The following is an 18,992-nucleotide window of genomic DNA, read 5'->3' as shown; positions in this document are numbered from 1 at the left end:
GAACAAATCTATGTTCTAGATATATACCTGACATTAATTCTGATTCACTTAGGAATTGTTAGAGCTCTAAACTAATACTTCATAAAAGGTTTCTAACAAATCCCGAATCTATTCTAAAATTCATGTTCAGAGATAGTAACCTTACAGCTTGCAAGGCAACTGAAACCAAATATTAATTTATACATATTATTTACATAATTATGTATTATTTATATAAATAAATTTTATTATTTTGCTCTCTGCCTAATTCCTGGCTATACTTTTTTCTCCTCCCCCACCACTAGTGACATTAACAAGTACAGCCCAGCAGTGAGTCCTCAGCATTAGACTCTGCTACACCTTGATCTGTATAAATCTTTATTTGCTTTTTTATTCATTTTTATTTCAGAGCTCTTGCCTTTCATCTCTCACTTTCACCTCAAAAGTATGGTTGAAATGGATAGTGTTCTATTGTGTTCATATCATTCTCATACTTCCTCAACAGCTCCCCATTACTCAAAGAGTAATGTCTAAATCTAGTAATAAGGTATAGATTCCTCAGCCTAGCATTAAAAGCCTTTTATAACCTAACTTCAACCAATACTTCCAACTTCATCTCTCTTACTCTTCCCCAAAATGAACCCTTTGTTCCAAACAAGTTAATTTCTTGTTTCCTGAAAAAGCCCTGTGCATTTCCACTTCCAATCTTTAGCTCATGACATTTTTCCTGGTTCTACAATGCCTTCTTGCTTTCAGCTAGACCTAGTCAAATTCTACCCTGATCACTCTAGCCCACAGTATTTCTCTTTCTTTCAACCCTGCCAATATTCCCTATTGTCTATACCACTTATTTGGACTTGCTTTATAAGTTACCTTCATATGGGTCATGTTTCTCCAGCTAGAATACTATGTATGGTCTAGGAAGAGAGGGACTATATGAAATGCTTCTTGTTAACAGAGCAGCTCAATCTTCATATGTGTATGCTGTTTTTGTAGCTACAGTATATGACCCTGAGAAGTTAGGATGATATATTATGCTGGTAATGCAGTAGGTATTCAAGAAGTATTTGAGAAATGACTAAGAAGGAGGGAGTTAGGAGTTTTTCTTAGGAAGAACTAACAAGAGACCTCCAAAGTGGCTCATTAATAATTGTAGGGGCCGTCTGGCAGGAATTAAGTTTAGACCAAGACACCACATTACAAAATAAGGTACAAATGGATATAGGCCCTAGATGATTCATGATGAGATAAGAGAGGATCAGGGGAAGAAAAAAATGGAAAACCATGATTGCATAAAAGTTTTTTGCACAAATTCATCAATAAAATTAAAATTGGAAGGGAAAGTTAATTGGAGAAAAAAGTCTTGGTACTAAGTTTCTCTGATAGAGGTCTGACAGCCCATATGCATAACAAACTAACATGAAAAAATTCTCCAAATCATTAATACTTAGAGAAATGCAAATTAACTCTGAAGTTCTACTTCATACCATCAGATTGGCAAAGATGGCAAAAAAGGAAAACAACAACTGCTGGAGCAGCTGTGGAAAGATGGGCCCACTGGTATATTACTGATGGAGCTGTGAATTGGTCCAGCCATTCTGGAAAGCAATTTGGACCTATACCTAAAAGTCACTACACTGTGCATACTAGTGATATCATTAATAGGCCTATGTCTCAAAGAGATCAGAAAAGACCCTGTGTATAAAAATATTCATAGCAGTTCTTGTTACAAGAAAGAACTAGACCCTAAGAGAGTGGCCATCAATTGGGGAATAGCTGAACAAATTAAAATCTCATAAGAAATAAAAAGGAGATGTCTTCAGAGAAAACAAGGAGGACTTTACGAACTTATAGAGTGAAGTGAAATACCAGTAGAACAATTTATACAGTAACAACATCATTGTAAAGAAAAACAACTTCGAAAGATTTAAGAACTCATCATTACACTGACCACTCACGACTCCAGAGGACCAGTGGTGAAATGTGATACCCATCTACTGACAAAGAGCTGATGGACTCAAGGTGCAGAATAAGACATTTATTTCTGGACAAAGAAAATGTGTGAATTTACTGCTTGATTATGCTTATTTGTTACAAGAACTGTGTTCGGTTCTAGCTTTTAGGTTTTGCTAGCAGTAGTGTTGCAAAAAAAAAGAGGGTCATTGAAGCATTTCAAAAATGCAAAGAGAACAAAAGGAAGTTCAGAAGGAAACACGGACAAGGAGGACAGCTATGAAAGTAATATGCTGAATATGTTATATACTTTTTAAAAAAGCAAACTGTACGTAATAGAGATTTTCAGTTCCATATATAATCCTTTTTCTGTTTTCCTTTATACACGAAAATGTTCTGTTTTTCATGTTAAAAGTTCAGAATTTTTTTTAAAAAATAATTTTTTAAAAGGAGCAAAAGAGACTCAATGAAATATTTAAAAAGAAAAAAATTCCATGTATGACTTAGAAGAACTTCTAAGAGGTTATCACCAGTTGGAAGATTTGAGTTAAAAGTACAGTTTGATCAAAGATAAAATTTGCCAAATAAATGAGAAGAGCCGAGGATTTAAAAGTTGGATCCAAAAAAGAACCTATTAAAGTAGTCAAAAAACTGCTTTCAAGATGAGCTAAATTGTGGAATGTGAGCAGGTCAGAGAATTGAACTCTAAGTTGGCCTAAAAATAGCACATTTTTAGTTGAATCTTAATTACTAAGAAGATACTATGGTTGTTGCTGGCTTAGAGGCCCTTTTGATAATCTTTCTACTTCTATATCAGATCCTTCTTCAAAGCAGTGTTTTATCCTTAGAATGTCCTTCCCTTCCTCTGGTCTACCTAACAAAATTATTCTCATAGTAAAAAAGTTCCTAAAATCTCACTTCTTCCATGAAGCCTTCTTAGATAAGAAGAAATGGCTATTTCCCATAACTCGATCTAATCTAAAAACAATTTCCTTTTACATAGTGCTTTGAGGTTTGAAAAAACTCTTTGTTCATTACAAACCTGTGAGGTAAGTAGCATCTTATCTGCATTTCACAGATGAGAAAGTCAAGACATGGAATGGCTAAATGACTTTCCTTTAATCAGATGGTTGGTTAAGTCTCCAGAAGGATTCAAATTCAAATCTTTTAACCTAACTTCCAAGTCTAGTGCTCTATCCACTACACCATGCATGGAACTACCTTAGTAATTCTCCCTATCATTATCTCCTTGACTTCTAGTCCTTGTTATTGTTCAGCTATGTCCAACTTTTTGTGATCCCATTTGGAGTTTTCTTGGCAAAGATACTATAGTGGTTTGCCATTTCCTTCTCCAGCTCATTTTACAGATGAAGAAACTCATGCAAACAGTGACTTGCCTAGGGTTACATAGCTCTAAGTGTCAGGTTTGAACTTAGGAAGATGAGTCTTCCTGATTCCAAGCCCAAGCTCTATCCACTGTACCACCTAGCTGCTCACCTTCTACTCCTTAGATGTACTTAACCATAATTTATATGAAATGCTAATATCTTACTATTAACTATTAGTTCTTTACCTTATTATCTATATATACCTCATACACCTGGGTTATCATGAAAGCATCTGTCTTAGATTGCCAGCACACAGCTGGTAAGGACCAAGGCTATGTAATTCTTCATTGATAACACCTAATTTGGTACAGTGAGATACATAATAAATTCTGATGATGTTGACACTGATAGTGAAGACTCAAAAAATTACTGTAAAAGATACCTACTGGGAAGGAAAGTTGAATGTGAGATGACAGGTAAAGGTGAGCTCTGGCAGCAATGCTATGATTGCTAGCCAAATTCAGGATAGAGGTAGTTAAATAAGAAAGGATGATTTGTTTAAAAAACTTTAAGATGTAAAACAAGGACAAGATAAAAGCAGAATCAAAGGGACACCAGTTCCATGAGGCGCAGTAGTCAGAGGTCAATGTCACAGAATTTCCCTGTTACTGTCATGACGCCTTACAAAAAAAGGGCAGGTGATAACCTTCTCCCACCCCAATCAGCTTTCCAGTGCAGTGGGGAAGGATACATTCTAGCTGAGTGTCTGCTGAACTCTAGGTCTGGTGTCTCCAGGCTGCCCTGAAACATGGGAGGCAGCAAGGAAACCACTCCCTCAGGATGGATCATCTTGTTCTCTGACTAGGCTGAGGCTTTTGCAAAGCACAGAAAAGCGGGGGTGGGGGGTGGGGAAGGAGAGCTCATGTGCGAATGAGGTGAAGAAAGGCAGAAAGCTATGGACACAGATCTCTCTCACACACACATGGAAAACATCTCATATAACCTAGCAGATGTCTTCTGTCCAGATCTATCTACTGGATGGAATACTTCTAATCAAAATAACTGTCAACTGAAGCTTCTTTTTCTCTGACAAAAGGTGAGTGGTTAGCTCCATGGGTCAATAGAGACAAAAAGTGGCAGTTCCGGCCTGAAATAGACTTACTAGTGAGGCAGCATTGTCAGAAAAACCTATTAATCTGTGACAAAGCTATAACCTTACAACTCCTAGAAGAGGAAAAGGATGCCCATCTAAGGTTACCTTCAAGTTCTGCAGCTTCTCGAGCTTCTCGTTCCAGTCGCTGCCGGAGTAGCTCCTGCTGCTTTTCCAGATACTGCTTTATAAAGCTATTCTGGCTCATCTCCTCACCAATCTGTAAAGAGCAACAGAAAGAATATGAATCTTAGAGGATAATAAAAGAGAATGCACAGGAAGAAAGCAGCTATGAGACAGACATAAAGTTTCTTATACAAAGACAGAAGAACAGCAACCATGATGTTGGAAGGTTTTTGTCTGAACTACTCCTGATAGGCTAAAAAGCAGCTGTGTATCTGACATAAGGTGGCAATAGAAGGAATTATGCACAACTCTTAGTTCTAACCATCCAGTTCCAACTAATATGACCTGATGTTTTATCCCATACAAATAAGTTAACAAGAATTATGGTTTAATGTTTCTAACTATACTGTATTTGGATTTCATAAGTCCTCTTGTGTCAATTAAAGAGACAGGCAGATAGGTAGCTAAAAAGACTAACTTTCACCCTTCTCCATCAGCACACATAAAAGCCTAAAAGCCTCCACATTCAGAGGAAATAGTTAAAAATTTGTCCATCTTATATAGTAAGGAGACTTACGAATGAGCTTTTTTTGGTTCATGAGAAGATTAGTGATAAGAAATCTAATGAGCTATCTAAAGCCCTTGCTTTAGACCATGCTTTTCCTCATATGTCTTTGCTCTTCTACTACCTTCTAAGAACCTTTTTTAAGAGTAAAAAATAAAGACTTCAGTAAAGAAACAAAATAAAAAATCAAATTTTACTTCTGTGTTTTCAAGCCTTTTCTTATAAGCTTTAATATTTCACAAGGCCTGGATCTTAGGCAGAGACTTCAGATCAGAAGGTTTATAAAGAATTTAAACCCACGTTTGTAAGAACAGAAGTGCTAGGTTAGAAACCCTACAACACCGAGAATGACTTAGCCTGGGCCAGTTTCTTGGGGTTGTTAAAGTACCTGGACTAAAGCTTTGTAAGCTGGCAGGATTAAGGAACTGTCTGGCTTAATGAGGAGATAACAAGGGAAAAGGTGGGGCCTCTGTGGAGCTTGTTTTTCCCTAGCATCCTGGGACCTAATCTAATAGCAAAACTGTAAATGTTGGAAGTAATAGGGGCCTGGATGTGTTTCTCCTTTAATGTTTTGCTGCAGAGTCAGAGACTTTCAGAGTTGAAAGGAACTTTATAAATAATTTAAATAAAGCTGCCCTCCATTTACAGGTTAAAAAAATGGAGACCCACATAGCTTTGGTGACTTGTCCAAAGTCACATCACCAATCAAACAATATCAAGCTCCTACTATGTGCCAAGCGTTGTGGTTGAGAGCTGGGGATACAAAAAGAGGCAAAAGACAGTACCTACCCCCAAAGAGCTAACAATCTAGTTGGGGAGACAACATACAAACAAAAAGCAAGCTATATACAGGATAAATAGGAAATATTAAAAAAGGAAAGGCACTGGAATTAAGAGGGATTGGGGAAAGCTTCTTGTAGATGGTGAAGTTTTAGTTGGGACTTAAAGGAAGCCAGAGAGGTCTACAGTTGGAGGGGAGGAAAGTGTTCCAGGCCTGGGTGACAGCCAGAAAGAATGAATGCCTGGAGCTGGGAGATGGAGTGTCTTGTTCCTGTAACAGCCAGGAGGCCAGTATCACAATTAGTTATATCTAAAAGGAAAAGGATTAAAACTTACTTCCTCAAATTTAAGTGATTTACAAGGCTCTTACTAAGAGGGAGAAGTTAGTGGGTGATCTAGTCCTGGCCACCATTTATAAGTCTATGTCAACATAAGCTTTTCATCTTGCCTGCCTTAAACAGGTGTTTGCCCAAACCATTCTAACAAAGTGTCCATTTCAAGTTTATATCTCGTGTCATCTGGACAATTTTTTTTCTCATCAGTGGAAAATAAGTGATCTGACATTCTGAACCCAATCTAGGTGAGGCATTCCTCTCAACGCAGCTCTATTAAACACATACGTAAATCTCAGAAAGCAACATGACAGCTCTTTCCCTTAGGATTTTGTAAACAACTGAAATGGAATCCAATGGCTTTAATACAGGGACATTTCAGAATTCTGTGAACTGGGAAGGATTTGGGAGGTAATAAAAGTTTTAGGCACTGTGTCCACATTCACATCAATGGTCCACTATTATCAAATGAACCTTTTCTCTTACCTGCGAGTTTGGCTGGAATGCAGTGTGAGGTGTTGAGTGTTTCTGTAAATTCTCCAGCATTAGAGCCTGGGACAAACACAGAACAAACTCAGAAACACACAAAAAATCAAACCCTCTCCCTCCATCTCCCTTACCAAATGAAAAACTAACCATATACATTCAAATTACACTTCTTTTTCAAGGACTTCAAAGTCCTCTACTAATATTGTTTTCATTCAGTTTCAGAAGAACCCTAACAGCAGCCATGCCTATTGTCCTCAACATACAGATGTAAAAACTCAAAAATACATAAATTAAAGCCAGTTGGCTCCTGTCAAAATAATCAAGTCAGTGACAGATCCAGCATCAGGATCCTCAGTCATTCTGCCCTTATGGCTCCTGCTATTCTCAAACCTGGCCAAGCAATCACCTTCAATTCAAAGGTTAAACCAACTCCAAGAGCCCCAAATTAATACTTTAATTGCTCTTCTTGGATAGAACCAATCACTTTGACAAACAGCAGATAGATTATAGATCCTAAGGTCTTTGAGATCAGGACCATGTCTACTTAACTGAGCTTGTACAGTACTGAATTCAAGAGTAAGTGCTTTATAAATGCTTTCTGATGAAGAGGATGTTACATGCCCAAATAACTGACCAATAAATAAATAAATAAATGAACCCAAACCACTCTGGTTTATCACAACTACAAATTGGTTTGACTAAACCTATGAAAGGAAACAATCATTATTAGTCCTAAATCCAACAACCTGTCCCCCAAAACTATTTTGTTCCCCAGACAACCCAACCCCAAACACTGTCAACTCAAACCCATACTACTTGTAAAATGTTAATCCTGCCCTAATTCAAACACTGACTTTATCCTCTAATTCAACTGCTCCTAATCTATATCCTTATCAATTAAACTACCTAATGGCAATCCCTCCCTGATCACCAATTTTCAACATACCTACTCAAATCAATCATATCCAAGGTCTCTGAAACCACTCTAACTTCCTCCACTAAAGACAACACTTTACTTCAAACGGGATCCCCAAAAACAAATGGCCCACAACCAGCCAAGCCCCTTCTCCAGTTTTCCCCTTCACTTCATCCTCCAATATAATTAACCCCTTCAGTGCCAACCTAAACAAGACCCAGCTCCTATCTACCTTCTTAGTCTGACCCGGTCTTCCCGACAACCCCAACGGCCACTTTGCCCAACTATGCCTCTAACTCTGAGTCGTCTCCCCCCCACCCCCCGCCCCCAACCCCCGCCTTCCCACAGGTCAATAACACTAGTGGTGGTGGTGGGATTTAACTCCTTCTGCCGCGCATGCGCCGAAACCACAGACACAAACAAGGAGGGGGTGGGGGAGGAGGAAGCGCAAGACACTCTAGGGAGAGTAGCGCGCACCCTCCCGTTTCGAGCTCGCGCTGCTGCCGTTAAAGGCGGGAACCGGCACGGGCTCCCTTCCAGCGCGAGCCCCACCAACCACCGCGCGCGCGGATCCAGAGGCTCGCGCTGGCGGCCTGAGCGAGCTCGCGCCGAGCCCGGATACTGCGCCTGCGCCGCGGCGGCGGCTCGTCTCTACCGGGTCCGCTCCCCTCCGACGCCCCTGCGACGCAGTCTCCTTACCCCTTTGAGCCGCTTGACCAGGGCACTCTTCTGTCCACTCTTGGCCAGGCCTCGCTGTTCTAGTGCGGCCTTCAGGTCGGTCACCCGCAGCGCCTGAAGCGGCTTCCCGTCCAGAGTCACCTCCTCCAGCTCCGCCATCTTGTGTGAGGTACTCGGCTCCCGTCTCGACGGCTTCGGGCATCTTCGGTAATTTCCGCCAACGCCCTTCGAACGTGCCGATCCGACCCCGCCCACTGCCACGGCCAACCCTTCCCCCTCCCGGTCCTCTGATCCGAACGCTCAGCCTTTTCGAGAGCACTCGGGTATTTCCGTTCGCACCTTAGCACCAATCAGCAGTTTCCATTCTCTCCGTAGGCTCCGCCCCTCGCTGTCCCCTCTCCGAGCTCGGACATCTTCGTCCTACCGAGCCTAGGACTAGATTCCATTAGTAAACGCTCTTCTTTGGCAGAACCGGAATCGGAGACGTTCGGCTTTCTCCGGACCCACGGCTCTGGAAATAGGGTCCGGCTTACTGGTGCCGAGGCGCCCGGGGAGGTGGGGGGGGAGTTCTGGGGCCTTGTACGAGGTCCGGAAGTGCGTGGGTTGCCTAGTGGGGTTTGCTGGGAACATGGAGGTGGCAGAGGTAGCCGGAACACACGGACTCCTGTGACTTCCTTCTGGGGTCCCCTGGGGTAAGAATAAGGAGGTAAGCTAGGCGGAGGCCCTTCCTCTCGGACCAGCTTACCTTTTATCCGAGCACTGGGGTCGATTTATTTGCCCCACCCTCACCCCGAGCTGCCGAGGTCTCCCCCGGCTCTTGATCTAGTGAGGAGCCCGCCTGGGGGCGCCGGGGATGGCGGGGGAGCAGTGTTGGAACTTTGGCTTAACCCAGACTTCAGAGATGCGAGGTTGCTCGCTCACGACCCCACACTCACCCCATCTCCAACCTTCTCTCAACATCTAGTCTAAGAGGAAGATTGACTTCCCAATATTTAATGCCCACAGGTTGCACTATTATTACTTGCATGCTAAAATGAGGCGGGACACGAAGCCCCCACCCTGTGTCCTGTGCATTGTATCCAGGATTTAGGACTACTCAATTCCGATGATCCAGACAAGTGGGTTTTCCTGAACTCCTCGGCTAGCGATCCCGTACTTCAGTGTCAGCCTTAGAAAGATACCTGTGGCAACACTGTAGCAGATTCTTCCTTCTGAGAGCTAAGTTTGCATTCTGTCCTGCTGCCCTTGTCCCTAAAGATGTAGCTGTTTGGGCCTGTGGAAGAAAGGCTAGGAACTCTCTAGGACAGAGTAGTGAAACTGTAGCTGTTGCTGATAATTTAGCCAGTGCTTGCTTTCATTCGTTGACCACAGTTGCTACATGTCTTTCACGTTTGTCAGAAGAGACAGTTGTGTGTAGGCGGCACTATGACTGTTGAATTACTTAGAAAAAACTGTAGCCGACCTGAAAGGATTTATAGGCTAGCTGTTTCCTATTTTCATATTTAAGGGATTTAAAATTACTTAGGTAAAATTGGACATAGCCTCACACCACCAGCATAAAATCAACAGCTCAGGTATTTGTCAGTAATATGTTAGTAAATGAGATGGGAATTATGTATAATGAGTAAAAATATAAGTATCCATTACATCTTTCCAGATGCTTGGCCTACCAGACCAACCATACTGTTTCTCCAGAGCTTTTGGCAAAGAACACAAGACTTAACTTTCCTGTTAGTCTCTTGCATGATTTTGGGTGAGTCCCTTATATCTCTGTTTTTAAATTTTTTTAGCTGCAAAATGAAACAAGTGCTTTACAGTGAACTAATTAGATGGTGGGTGCTGCATGAACCACCAGTGGCTATTTGCAGTTCAAGGAAGACTTTTCACCATGAAACTTAGTGATGACTTTCAACATTACTCTTTATTCAGTGACCAAAGCATTCAAAGCCTTGTGCAGCTATATTTGTTATACAAAAGGATTCCGCTGTTAAATGTATATTCATTTTAGAGGAAACAAGTTAGATCAACGTGCTGCTTGCCTTTGCCCAGTTTTGGGGGGCTTAGGTAGGAGGAGGAAGAATGAGAGATATTAGTTATTTTGGCTATTATTACAAGGAATAGATAGATCCCAAAGGGAAGCTCCGAGTTTGAAAAGGTGGGGAGTAAGGTTGGTAGATTTGGAATAAAATTGTTTAAGCAGGCCTTTTCAATGTAGTACTGTTATTTGGAGAAAACAAAGTATCTTCCTAAATAGTTAAATATAGGATAGGAGAAAAAAGTACTTTTTTATGTATTTGAAGAGCTAAATTTTGTGCCAAGATCCATGTGTCAACTGTTCAGCCATTGAACTTAGGGGTATCCTTATTTTATCCACTGTAAAACTGTCTTTTGTTTTACCCTCAGGATGTCACTGAAGTCAACTGCCTCTTGGATATCACCATCCTCCTCCTCTACATTAGCCACTACTCCAGACAATTACTCCTTCCTTTCCATGTCTTACTTCACTTCACAGGAGATGAAGTGTGTCTTACATTGGTTTGCCAGCTGGTCAGATCCCCAGCGTGAGCGTTTCCTGCAGGACTTGGTAGCTAAGGCAGTGCCAGGCAAATTACAGCCTCTCTTAGAGGGATTGGAACAGCTTAGTGTGTCCGGAGCAGACCGACCACCACACATCTTTGATTGCCAGCTTCGACTCTGGGATCAGTGGTTCCGAAGTTGGGCTGAGGAGGAGCGCAATGAGTTTGTCAGACAACTGGAGGCCAGTGAGCCAGACTTTGTAGCAAAGTTTTATCAAGCAGTAGCTGCTACAGCTGGTAAGGACTGATAGGAGTTAGCATCATAAAAGACAATATGACTGATGGAGTTGGGTTGATAGCTTTGATGTAGGAGTGCCCAGATGAGAAGGAAATGTCTCGAGATGACATCTAGGTCTGTTTTCAGAGTTATTATTGTTGGATTTCTAGCCTATAGATTGCTACAGGTTTTAAAATCAAAGTCAGTCCAAATCATTGGCTATTATTCTGCTTCCTCCACATAATCCTAAAACTCCTTAGACTGTGTCATCTTGACTTCCTTTGCAAGCTGTCTCTGAAAAGAATTGGAATATCAGAAACCCAGATCTTCCCAGGTTTGGTCCACCAGAGGGGGTGAAGGGTAGGGGAGTAAATGGAACACTTATTATGGGAACAAGCTTCGGGCAATTAGATAGTAGGTGGGTATCAGTTCAAAGAGCTTAGCTAAATCTGGACCAGTGATCTCCTGGACCCCTATCTGGTTTGGTTTGTAAGCTAAGTGTTAGGGTATCAATGGGTCAGTTAAATGGAGGGATGAAGTAGAGATGATTACATGCCAAGCCTAAGAGCCCTGGTTCCAAAGTTTCACAGTATTTTTGGAGCCAGTAGCAAGAGTTCTTATTTCATAACTTAGCTCTACCAAGATTATGAAAACAAATGTCACATCCTATGAGATGGAAGGTTTATTTTTGTAATTCAAGAAATAATAGGTGCTGGGAATACAAAGACAAAAAAAATGGCCTTTGCCCTAGTTGGGCATACAGGTACTTGTACCAGAATAAAAGGATGCTCTCATGTAATCTAAATGATCTCTACTTTTTTTCCCTCTAGGACCTAATGTAGGATTGAACTAGAGCCCTAGTAAAGGGGGAATGGGGTTGGGTAGCCAAGGGCAAGGAGAAACTTGGGATCATAGGTATAATCCATCTTCATCTCCTTGGTGGTTCCTCCCACTTCTGTAAAGTCTTTGTTTGTGATTTAGGGTTTCATCTTTTTTTTTTTCTTCCATCTGAATGAAAATCTGAACCATGACCTAATGTCAGATTTTTTCCTCCCCACTAGTCTGTGACAGAGGAAAAGCATTCTTGTTACTCTAGGGCAGGGGTGGGGAACCTGGGGCTGCAGGTTGATCCAGAACCCATGGCAAAGTGCTCAAAAAGGAGGTCAAACCCACATCCAGAAAAGATATTAAGAACCTAATGTGTGCTTCTAAGCATTTGGGAATGTAAAGATGAAAAAAGCCTAGGGGCAGCTAGGTGGTACAGTGAGTAGGGCACCGGCCCTGGAGTCAGGAGGACCTGAGTTTAAATCTGGCCTCAGACACTTGACACACTTACTAGCTGTGTGACCTTGGGCAAATCACTTAACCCCAATTGCCCTGCCTTCCACCATCCCCCCAAAAATGTCCAAAAGTCCCAGCCCTCGTGAAACTTACATTCTTGGGGGCAGTGGGAAGGACATAATATACAAAGTCAGTAGGGGCCAAACACTAACGGGGACAGTCAGGGGAAAAGCCTCTTGTAAGAGGGGCATTAAATTGAACCTTCAAGGGACCTAGTGACAATAGGCAAAAGTGAGGGAGAACATGGTAAGCCTAGGGAAAGCTTATGAAAAAGAATATAGAAATGGGAATACAGGGTACATCACAAAGTGAGGTTGGAGCCAAATTGTAAAGGGCTTTAAATGCTAGACACAGAGTCTTGTTCTGTCCTAGAGGCAGCACTCGAAGCTTCCTAAGCAGGGGAATGATGTGGTCATACTTAATAGTCCATTTACTATTCTCAGCTCATGTTCATGATAATGTCACATTATACTTCCCTCATTCCCTCAGATAGGTTTCTTATTGATTGTGGGAGTCCTGATGAAGGATAAGAGGTTGATGGTGCAACTCGAAGGGAAGCTCGATATTTCCTGTAGGCCACAGTTCCTCCTGTACCCATCAGAATAAGTAACATGAGACTGAGGCCTATGGGCAGGATTATACCCAGATTTGGGGAAATGAGGCCTCGTGAAGCCAGCCACCTGGACATAAAGAAGGAACACTTAATGTTTATTTATAGGAATTTTCATTGTATCCACCTCCTTACCCCCAACCTAAGTCATCATCTTCATATGGAAGAGTTCTAAAATGAAATAAGTGACAACTACATTGTAGAAGACTAAGTGTCCTTTTCGACTCTAAATCCTTTGGTCTTTCATAGCAAGCACCTAAATTCCTATCATTTCAGGAAACTTTAGTATCAGAAGAAGGTCTACCCTAGTCTGAGTTGGTGGTAGATTTTGAGGTGTGGCAGGACCACTGATTCTAAAAGCAGATAGAAAAAGGTTCTGGATGATTACCTTGGGGGGGAAAAGGGATTCTAATCCCTTTGTCTTGGAAATGGAGAAATTCTGTAATTTCACCTGATTAGCAAAAGGTAATCACTGTTGGTCAGAGGCCATGTCTTCAGATAAAATTGGATATGTGTGTAGCATAGGGCCACGTGAGTGTTAAATGCTGCTCTTGTCTGGGTCCTAGGAGTGCCAAAGAGTATATTCTGAAATGGCTCCTTACCTGTTGTAGTCTGTGGTAAAGGTGGCTCCACCATAGTCCACATTGAATGGTGTGTCATTGAGGGATTGTCTCAGAGCCCTATATAGCATCTCATTTGGGGGCCCTTGACAGCCAGGAAACTCCCAGATATGCACAGTAAACACCAGATTAGAGCTTATTGATGGACTGTGGAAATGGCACCTGAATTGACATTTAGAAGAAAAATAGAATAGATGAAGGAATTTCATATTTTTCTCATATTTAGAGTATAAGTTCCTAGAAGAGTAAAGTTTAGATTTAGGCCATTTAAAAAAATGAGTATTGACAGACAAATTAGCTCCTTTGGAGAAGAGATATAGAGGTTAGATCTTGAGACCCCATCAATCCTGGCTTAGACATAGTACACCTTAAGTATTTACATGGGGATGCCTGCTCTGATCACCAGGGCCTGCAGTATAGCTTGGGTCAGTTCCTGCTGCTGCATTTTGCTCAGGTAGTAGCCTGGAGGCCAAGCTAGTCCCAGGGCCAACTGGATCAGCAAGCCTTGGTATGAAGAGCTTGTAGTTGATGGAGGAAGAGCCATGAGATCCTCATTTGCCTGGCAGAACCGGCCCCAGGGACAGAAGAGGAGGCCATAATACCCAGGGACCTGTGAGGAGGAGTAAAGATACAGGTAGAACCCTGAAGTACATGTTTCCATCCTTTATTCTAGAGGAGGGGGTCCAAACTAGAACAGAACCAATCAGGGAGCCCTTTATAAATGATGAATGTCTAAGAGATCACTCCCAATTCCTACCCACCTGAATAGCCTTCCCTGGGAAGCAGGGGACCCAGGGTGATCCTGCTGCCTGCACATAGTATGCACTTCCTTCTGTGCATCTATGTAAGTAGCAACGACCAGTGAGCTCCACCTGCTTGAAGGGCAGAACTTGAGGGAAGGGTGTGGTTCCACTCCTGAGCACCAGGACTGAAGTGAGGTTAGCAATGAAGCAGCGGCTTTTGGGATGGTAGATCTCCCCATGTGGGTTTCCTGCCACGGGAAGAGGTGCGTTTCCCTTCTTCCAGCATTCGCTCTGAAGAGGGCCAAGAGATGGGAGAGTCTGTATTCCAGTCCTGTATGTGCCTCATTTCTGACCTGCTCAAGTAAAGCTGACCTTACTCCTCACTTCCCAGGTTACTTACTTGATTCCCTAATGGCTTGTACATGCGGCAGCCTTCCAGCAGAGGGTCTGATGAGCATTGCCCCTTGTCAAAGTGCAGGTAGTGACAGCCCAGCCCACTGTGGAAAAGAGCAAGCAGTGAAACTAAGGTCAGAGGCAACCTTCTTGTCCACCAGTGTCTGAATGCGATGCACACACCTGCCAACACAGAAGAAGTCTGAGGAGCCAGATGTACAGGATGTGACCAATCCAAAGTTCAAACCAGATCCTGCTTAGAGTATTGAAAAGGAAGTTGGAAGAATGCCATAACATTCTCCTCCTCTCTCATTACCACTGTTAAATTTGGGATGACAATATTTGTGCACTGTATTTCAGGATTATGAGGCAAGCACAAGGTGTACCTGAAAGGTTTTACTTTTCTGTAGCACCTTGACTCATACTTAGCAGCACCCCTCTTCTTAGCTACCTGCAGAATATCTGATTCCTTACCCTGACCCCACACCAGTTCCTGTGCAGCACTGTGATTTACTTGGTACCAGCCAGAGTCAGCAAAGGCAGCAAGAGTGATAAGGTCAATCTGGGTCCGGTGAGCACCACCAAAGGTAGCGGTCATTACAGAGCCCTGGAGTAAACGAGCTTCCCAGTGAGAGGAAGATGGACCCTGCAAGTAGAATGCGTAAAAGGGTGTTCAGGACCTTACTCATACCTTGTTCTTCCTTCTGCAGCTCTCTTGCTTTAACTCTGCTCTCACCTCTTCTTCCAGGGGGACTCCCTCTATGGCTTCTGAGACTCCCAAGTGCCTGGCTAGGCTGTGGCTCACAGTGGGGGTGGTGAGAATCAACTGCCCCCATTCATCCCTTCTGGTGACCTGTCGTCTTGGGGAACATTTTTCTCCAACTGGTGAGCAGGTTAGGAGTAAAGGAAGAGACAGAAAGGGTAGAAAGGGTGGATTGGGGAGAAGGGGCAACATGAGAGAAACAAGGGAATTTGAGAAGTCATTCATAGGAACCTTGACATAGGAACCCACGGATTGGGATTGTAGGCATCCTCTATCCTTTCCCTTTACTCACTGCTGGGGCCTGCAGTACAGTTCCTCCATTTCTTGAAGAGTTGTCCAGAGAAGCCCAGGACATGGAACAATTCGTGTATTGTTGCCTGAAGAAGGGAAGAACAGATCCAGGGGTGGAGTGACTGGACAGGAAGACCAGGACCCTCTCCCACTTTCCAATGGCTATGTCTTCCTTGTGTACTCCTCACAGATAAAAGTACCCTTTCACCCCCAGATAAGTGACCCTCATCCTATTCTCCATTCTTGTCTCAATCTAGTCACCATGACAATGTCACTGTGGCTGTAGTGGAGGCCACTGAGGTGGTGTGTGCAGAAGATGATGGTGCCTGCAAGGGGCCGGTCTGCACCATCCAGCTGGCAGCAGGCAGCATAAGCAATGATGGAAGGCTGTGGATAAACAACACGAAAGCAGTAGTGGAAAGCAAAGCAATGTTGGGAGGTGAGGACGCAGAATGTGGGAGATGGATAAGGAGTTCTAGAATAAAGAAGGGTGAATAGGGAGACAAGGTAATTTGATTTACCCCTCACCTCACGGTGGCATTTCATAGTGTGGGCTACTTGTACGTACAAGAGGAAATCAGTGTCTGGAACTCCAGGCCCATCTGGTTGGATCAATTCTGGGGGACCTTGTTCCGGCCATAAGGAATAACCACGGAGATGGGAATCAGGAATCTGGAGAGAATAGTATATAGGAGCAGGCCCAAATTGGGAAACAGGTAAATAGGAGAAAAATCAGTAAGTTGGGGGCCAAGGAATTAAGATCAGAGGTGAAAAGGAAACTGTTGTAACTGAATTCTTGCTCTGCTACTTCAATCAGTAAACAATAAGCACTTACTATGTGCCAGACACTGCTAAGAGCTGGGGATACAAAAAGGGGCAAAAGAAAGTATCTGCCCTTAAGGAGCTTACAATCTAATTGGGGAGGCAATATGTAAACAAATATATACAAAGCAAACTAGATATTGGATAAGTAGGAAAGAGGATAACTAGGAAGTAATAGAAGAAAGGCACCAGAATTAAGAGGGGTTGAGAAAGCCTTCTAGTAAAAGGTGAGATTTTGGTTGGGAATTAATGGAAAACAGGGAAGTTAGTAGAGCAGAGGAAGGAGAGTGTTCCAGACATGGAGGAAAGCCAGAAAAAATGCCAGGAGCTGAGGAGATGGGAGTGTCTTGGCCAGGAGGCCAGTGTTACTTGATCAAAATATTGTCAGGGAGTAAGGTAAAAAGACTGGAAAGGTAGTGTGGGGATAGGATATGAAGGGTTTTGAACGCCAAATGGGATTTTGTGTTTGATATTGCAAACAATAGGAAACCACTGGAGTTTAATGAGTAGGAGACATGATCCCACCTGGGTTTTAGGAAAATCACTTTAGTGGCTGAGTGGAGGATGGATTGGAGTCAGGAGAGATTTGAGGCAGGCAGACCCACCAGCAGGCTATTGCAATAATCTAGGCATGAGGTAATGAGGGCCTGCACCAGGGTGGTGGTAGAGGAGAAAAGGGGGCGTATTTGAGAGATGTTGCCAGGGTGAAATTGACAGGCTTTAGCAACAGATTGGATATGGAGGGAGAGAGAGAGTGAGGAGTCCAGAATGACTCCTAGATTGCCAGCCAGACGGCCTGGGAAGATGGTGTTGCCCTGTATAATAATAGGGAATGTAGGGGGGTGTGGGACAGTTAAGGAGGGAATAATACCCTGGTTACGATTAGGCCCCTGCAAAATGAAGGAGTTATGCTGTGATGATCTCAAAAAGCTCTACTTGCTCTAAATCTATGATAATTATGGTCAGAGATTCAATAATTATTTGATACAAGTCACTCACCTTTACCCCCAGACAATTTTCTCCCACATAGCCAGGGTTTAGAAGGCTGCATCTGTCAAGAGAAACCCTCTGGAGTGAGCTAGAGACACTCATGGGCTTTTCTGGAGAATAATTGTTCCCACCCCCTTTATAGCACGCACTCACCTGTAGTGGCTTGGGGAATCTGGGTCCCTCCAGATAGCTTGACAATACTGTTCTGGGTCACGACTCAGAAGAAGGGGTCCTTGCACTGGTGGGACTTGGGGAGATAGAAATCAATTAGCCTTTTTTATAACAGCTTAGGATCCCTGGTCCTTCTGAGTCAATCTCTCTTCCTTGAAGCCTTCATTGCAATCCATCGTGGCTCCTTCTCCTTTTCCATCTCCTTACCTGCAAGCACCCCCTGGATCCGATGAATAGCCTCTCTCAGAACTGCATCTATCTGAGGTTCCCAATGCATCCAGTTTCTCTCAGGGTACAAAGTCTCACTTTTTAAGCTTGATCCCTTAGGGTACCAGGCCTGGATACGAATTGGGCTTGGAACACTGGAATGGGAGAGGGAACCAAAGCGTGGCTTGAGGGACAATGGGGAAACAAGTGGCCCAACAAGACTCACAGACCCTTGTGTTTCCTCATGTAGACAGCGGCCCTTAGTCCCCTTCTGGAACAGCAGCAGGAGCAGAAGTAGCAGGGAATTCCTCTCTAGGGAAGGCTGTCTTCCCCAGTAAGCCCCCTGACAGCCTTCCCTAGGCATTGGTCTCCTGCCTAGCTTCCTAGCTCAGCTCACAAACAGGGTTACTCTTTCTCATTCTCTTCTCTCTGCTTCCTTTTATTTCCCCTCTAGCCACTGACAAGGAGTTGACAAACAGATTTCTTTAGGATGTGAAGCTTGGGAAGAAGGAAGCCCCCTCCTCAGGGGACCAGGAATGGAAAGCTTGGGGGTGGGAAGGTAATTTTTCTTGAGGCCTCAGCTGAGCTTAGTAAAAGAGGTCATGCTGATTACAGCTCAGAGCCCCCTGGGTGGCAGCTGCTGTGGCTAAGTGTTGATGAAACCAGTGGTGTCAAACTCAAATAGAACCTGGGGCCACCAATCCATACACAAGCATCCTTGTTGGCAGCTGGCGGTGACTTAGTTTTAATAAAATGCAGTGTTATCTGTGTTTCCTTACATTTTTATTTATTTTGTCAAATATTTCCAAATTACATTTTAATCTGGTTCAGGCGGCACCCTGAAGTATTGTAGAGCCTTTTTTTGAAACCCTTTGGACTACGTAATAGCTTAGTGAAATCATCTTGTCTCTTAAAGCCCACAGCACTGGGAAGAGGGGTGAGGGAGGACTAT

The 18,992-nt window shown here is 43.2% G+C and overlaps 3 protein-coding genes across 6 annotated transcripts in view; 1 reads left to right on the top strand and 2 right to left on the bottom strand.

Moving 5' to 3' along the window:
* ACIN1 (apoptotic chromatin condensation inducer 1) overlaps nucleotides 1-8,516 on the bottom strand; it is a 36,723-nt gene extending 28,207 nt beyond the window's left edge. For all 3 annotated transcript variants that reach the window (XM_036735035.1, XM_036735034.1, XM_036735036.1), the window contains exons 1-3: nucleotides 8,318-8,516; nucleotides 6,700-6,765; nucleotides 4,519-4,630 (exon numbers count right to left, since the gene is read on the bottom strand). In XM_036735035.1, coding sequence (XP_036590930.1) covers nucleotides 4,519-4,630; nucleotides 6,700-6,765; nucleotides 8,318-8,455 — 316 coding nt within the window. In that variant the 5' untranslated portion in view covers nucleotides 8,456-8,516. The remainder of the gene's footprint in view (nucleotides 1-4,518; nucleotides 4,631-6,699; nucleotides 6,766-8,317) is intronic.
* Nucleotides 8,517-8,671: 155 nt separating this feature from the next.
* On the top strand, nucleotides 8,672-11,894 carry C8H14orf119 (chromosome 8 C14orf119 homolog). 2 transcript variants are annotated; one of them, XR_005008949.1, is made up of 3 exons: nucleotides 8,672-8,818; nucleotides 9,954-10,049; nucleotides 10,700-11,894. XR_005008949.1 is itself a non-coding variant. In XM_036735041.1 (3 exons), exon 3 carries the CDS (start codon nucleotides 10,701-10,703, stop codon nucleotides 11,118-11,120), a length of 420 nt encoding a protein of 139 aa, XP_036590936.1. In that variant the 5' UTR covers nucleotides 8,825-9,002; nucleotides 9,954-10,049; nucleotide 10,700; the 3' UTR covers nucleotides 11,121-11,894. The 2 variants fall into 2 exon arrangements, 1 of the variants encoding a protein (XP_036590936.1); XM_036735041.1 differs by lacking the exon at nucleotides 8,672-8,818 and adding an exon at nucleotides 8,825-9,002.
* Nucleotides 11,895-12,896: 1,002 nt separating this feature from the next.
* On the bottom strand, nucleotides 12,897-18,110 carry LMLN2 (leishmanolysin like peptidase 2). The gene is made up of 14 exons (XM_036736599.1): nucleotides 18,041-18,110; nucleotides 17,816-17,909; nucleotides 17,672-17,723; nucleotides 16,379-16,522; nucleotides 16,112-16,237; nucleotides 15,852-15,936; nucleotides 15,533-15,678; nucleotides 15,271-15,442; nucleotides 14,980-15,049; nucleotides 14,804-14,900; nucleotides 14,422-14,694; nucleotides 14,041-14,270; nucleotides 13,643-13,822; nucleotides 12,897-13,110 (listed from the first exon to the last, which is right to left on the bottom strand). Exons 1-14 carry the CDS (start codon nucleotides 18,108-18,110, stop codon nucleotides 12,897-12,899), a joined length of 1,953 nt encoding a protein of 650 aa, XP_036592494.1.
* Nucleotides 18,111-18,992: the final 882 nt, after the last annotated feature.

This window comes from Trichosurus vulpecula, chromosome 8 (assembly GCF_011100635.1).
Source record: "Trichosurus vulpecula isolate mTriVul1 chromosome 8, mTriVul1.pri, whole genome shotgun sequence".
Taxonomy (NCBI): Eukaryota; Metazoa; Chordata; class Mammalia; order Diprotodontia; family Phalangeridae; genus Trichosurus; species Trichosurus vulpecula.
This window is presented reverse-complemented; position numbering and strand designations above follow the sequence as displayed.

What these genes read in the sequence shown, in the direction of transcription:
- C8H14orf119 (XM_036735041.1), top strand. Translation starts at nt 10,701, where the DNA reads ATGTCACTGAAGTCAACTGCCTCTTGGATATCACCATCCTCCTCCTCT.
- LMLN2 (XM_036736599.1), bottom strand. Translation starts at nt 18,110, where the DNA reads ATGCATTGGGAACCTCAGATAGATGCAGTTCTGAGAGAGGCTATTCAT. An exon ending in CTATGAAATGCCACCGTGAG is followed by an intron (nt 16,238 to 16,378) that starts GTGAGGGGTAAA and finishes GTTTATCCACAG; the next exon opens with CCTTCCATCATTGCTTATGC. An exon ending in TTTACCACAGACTACAACAG is followed by an intron (nt 13,111 to 13,642) that starts GTAAGGAGCCAT and finishes CTTTATGTCCAG; the next exon opens with GTGGCTGGCTTCACGAGGCC.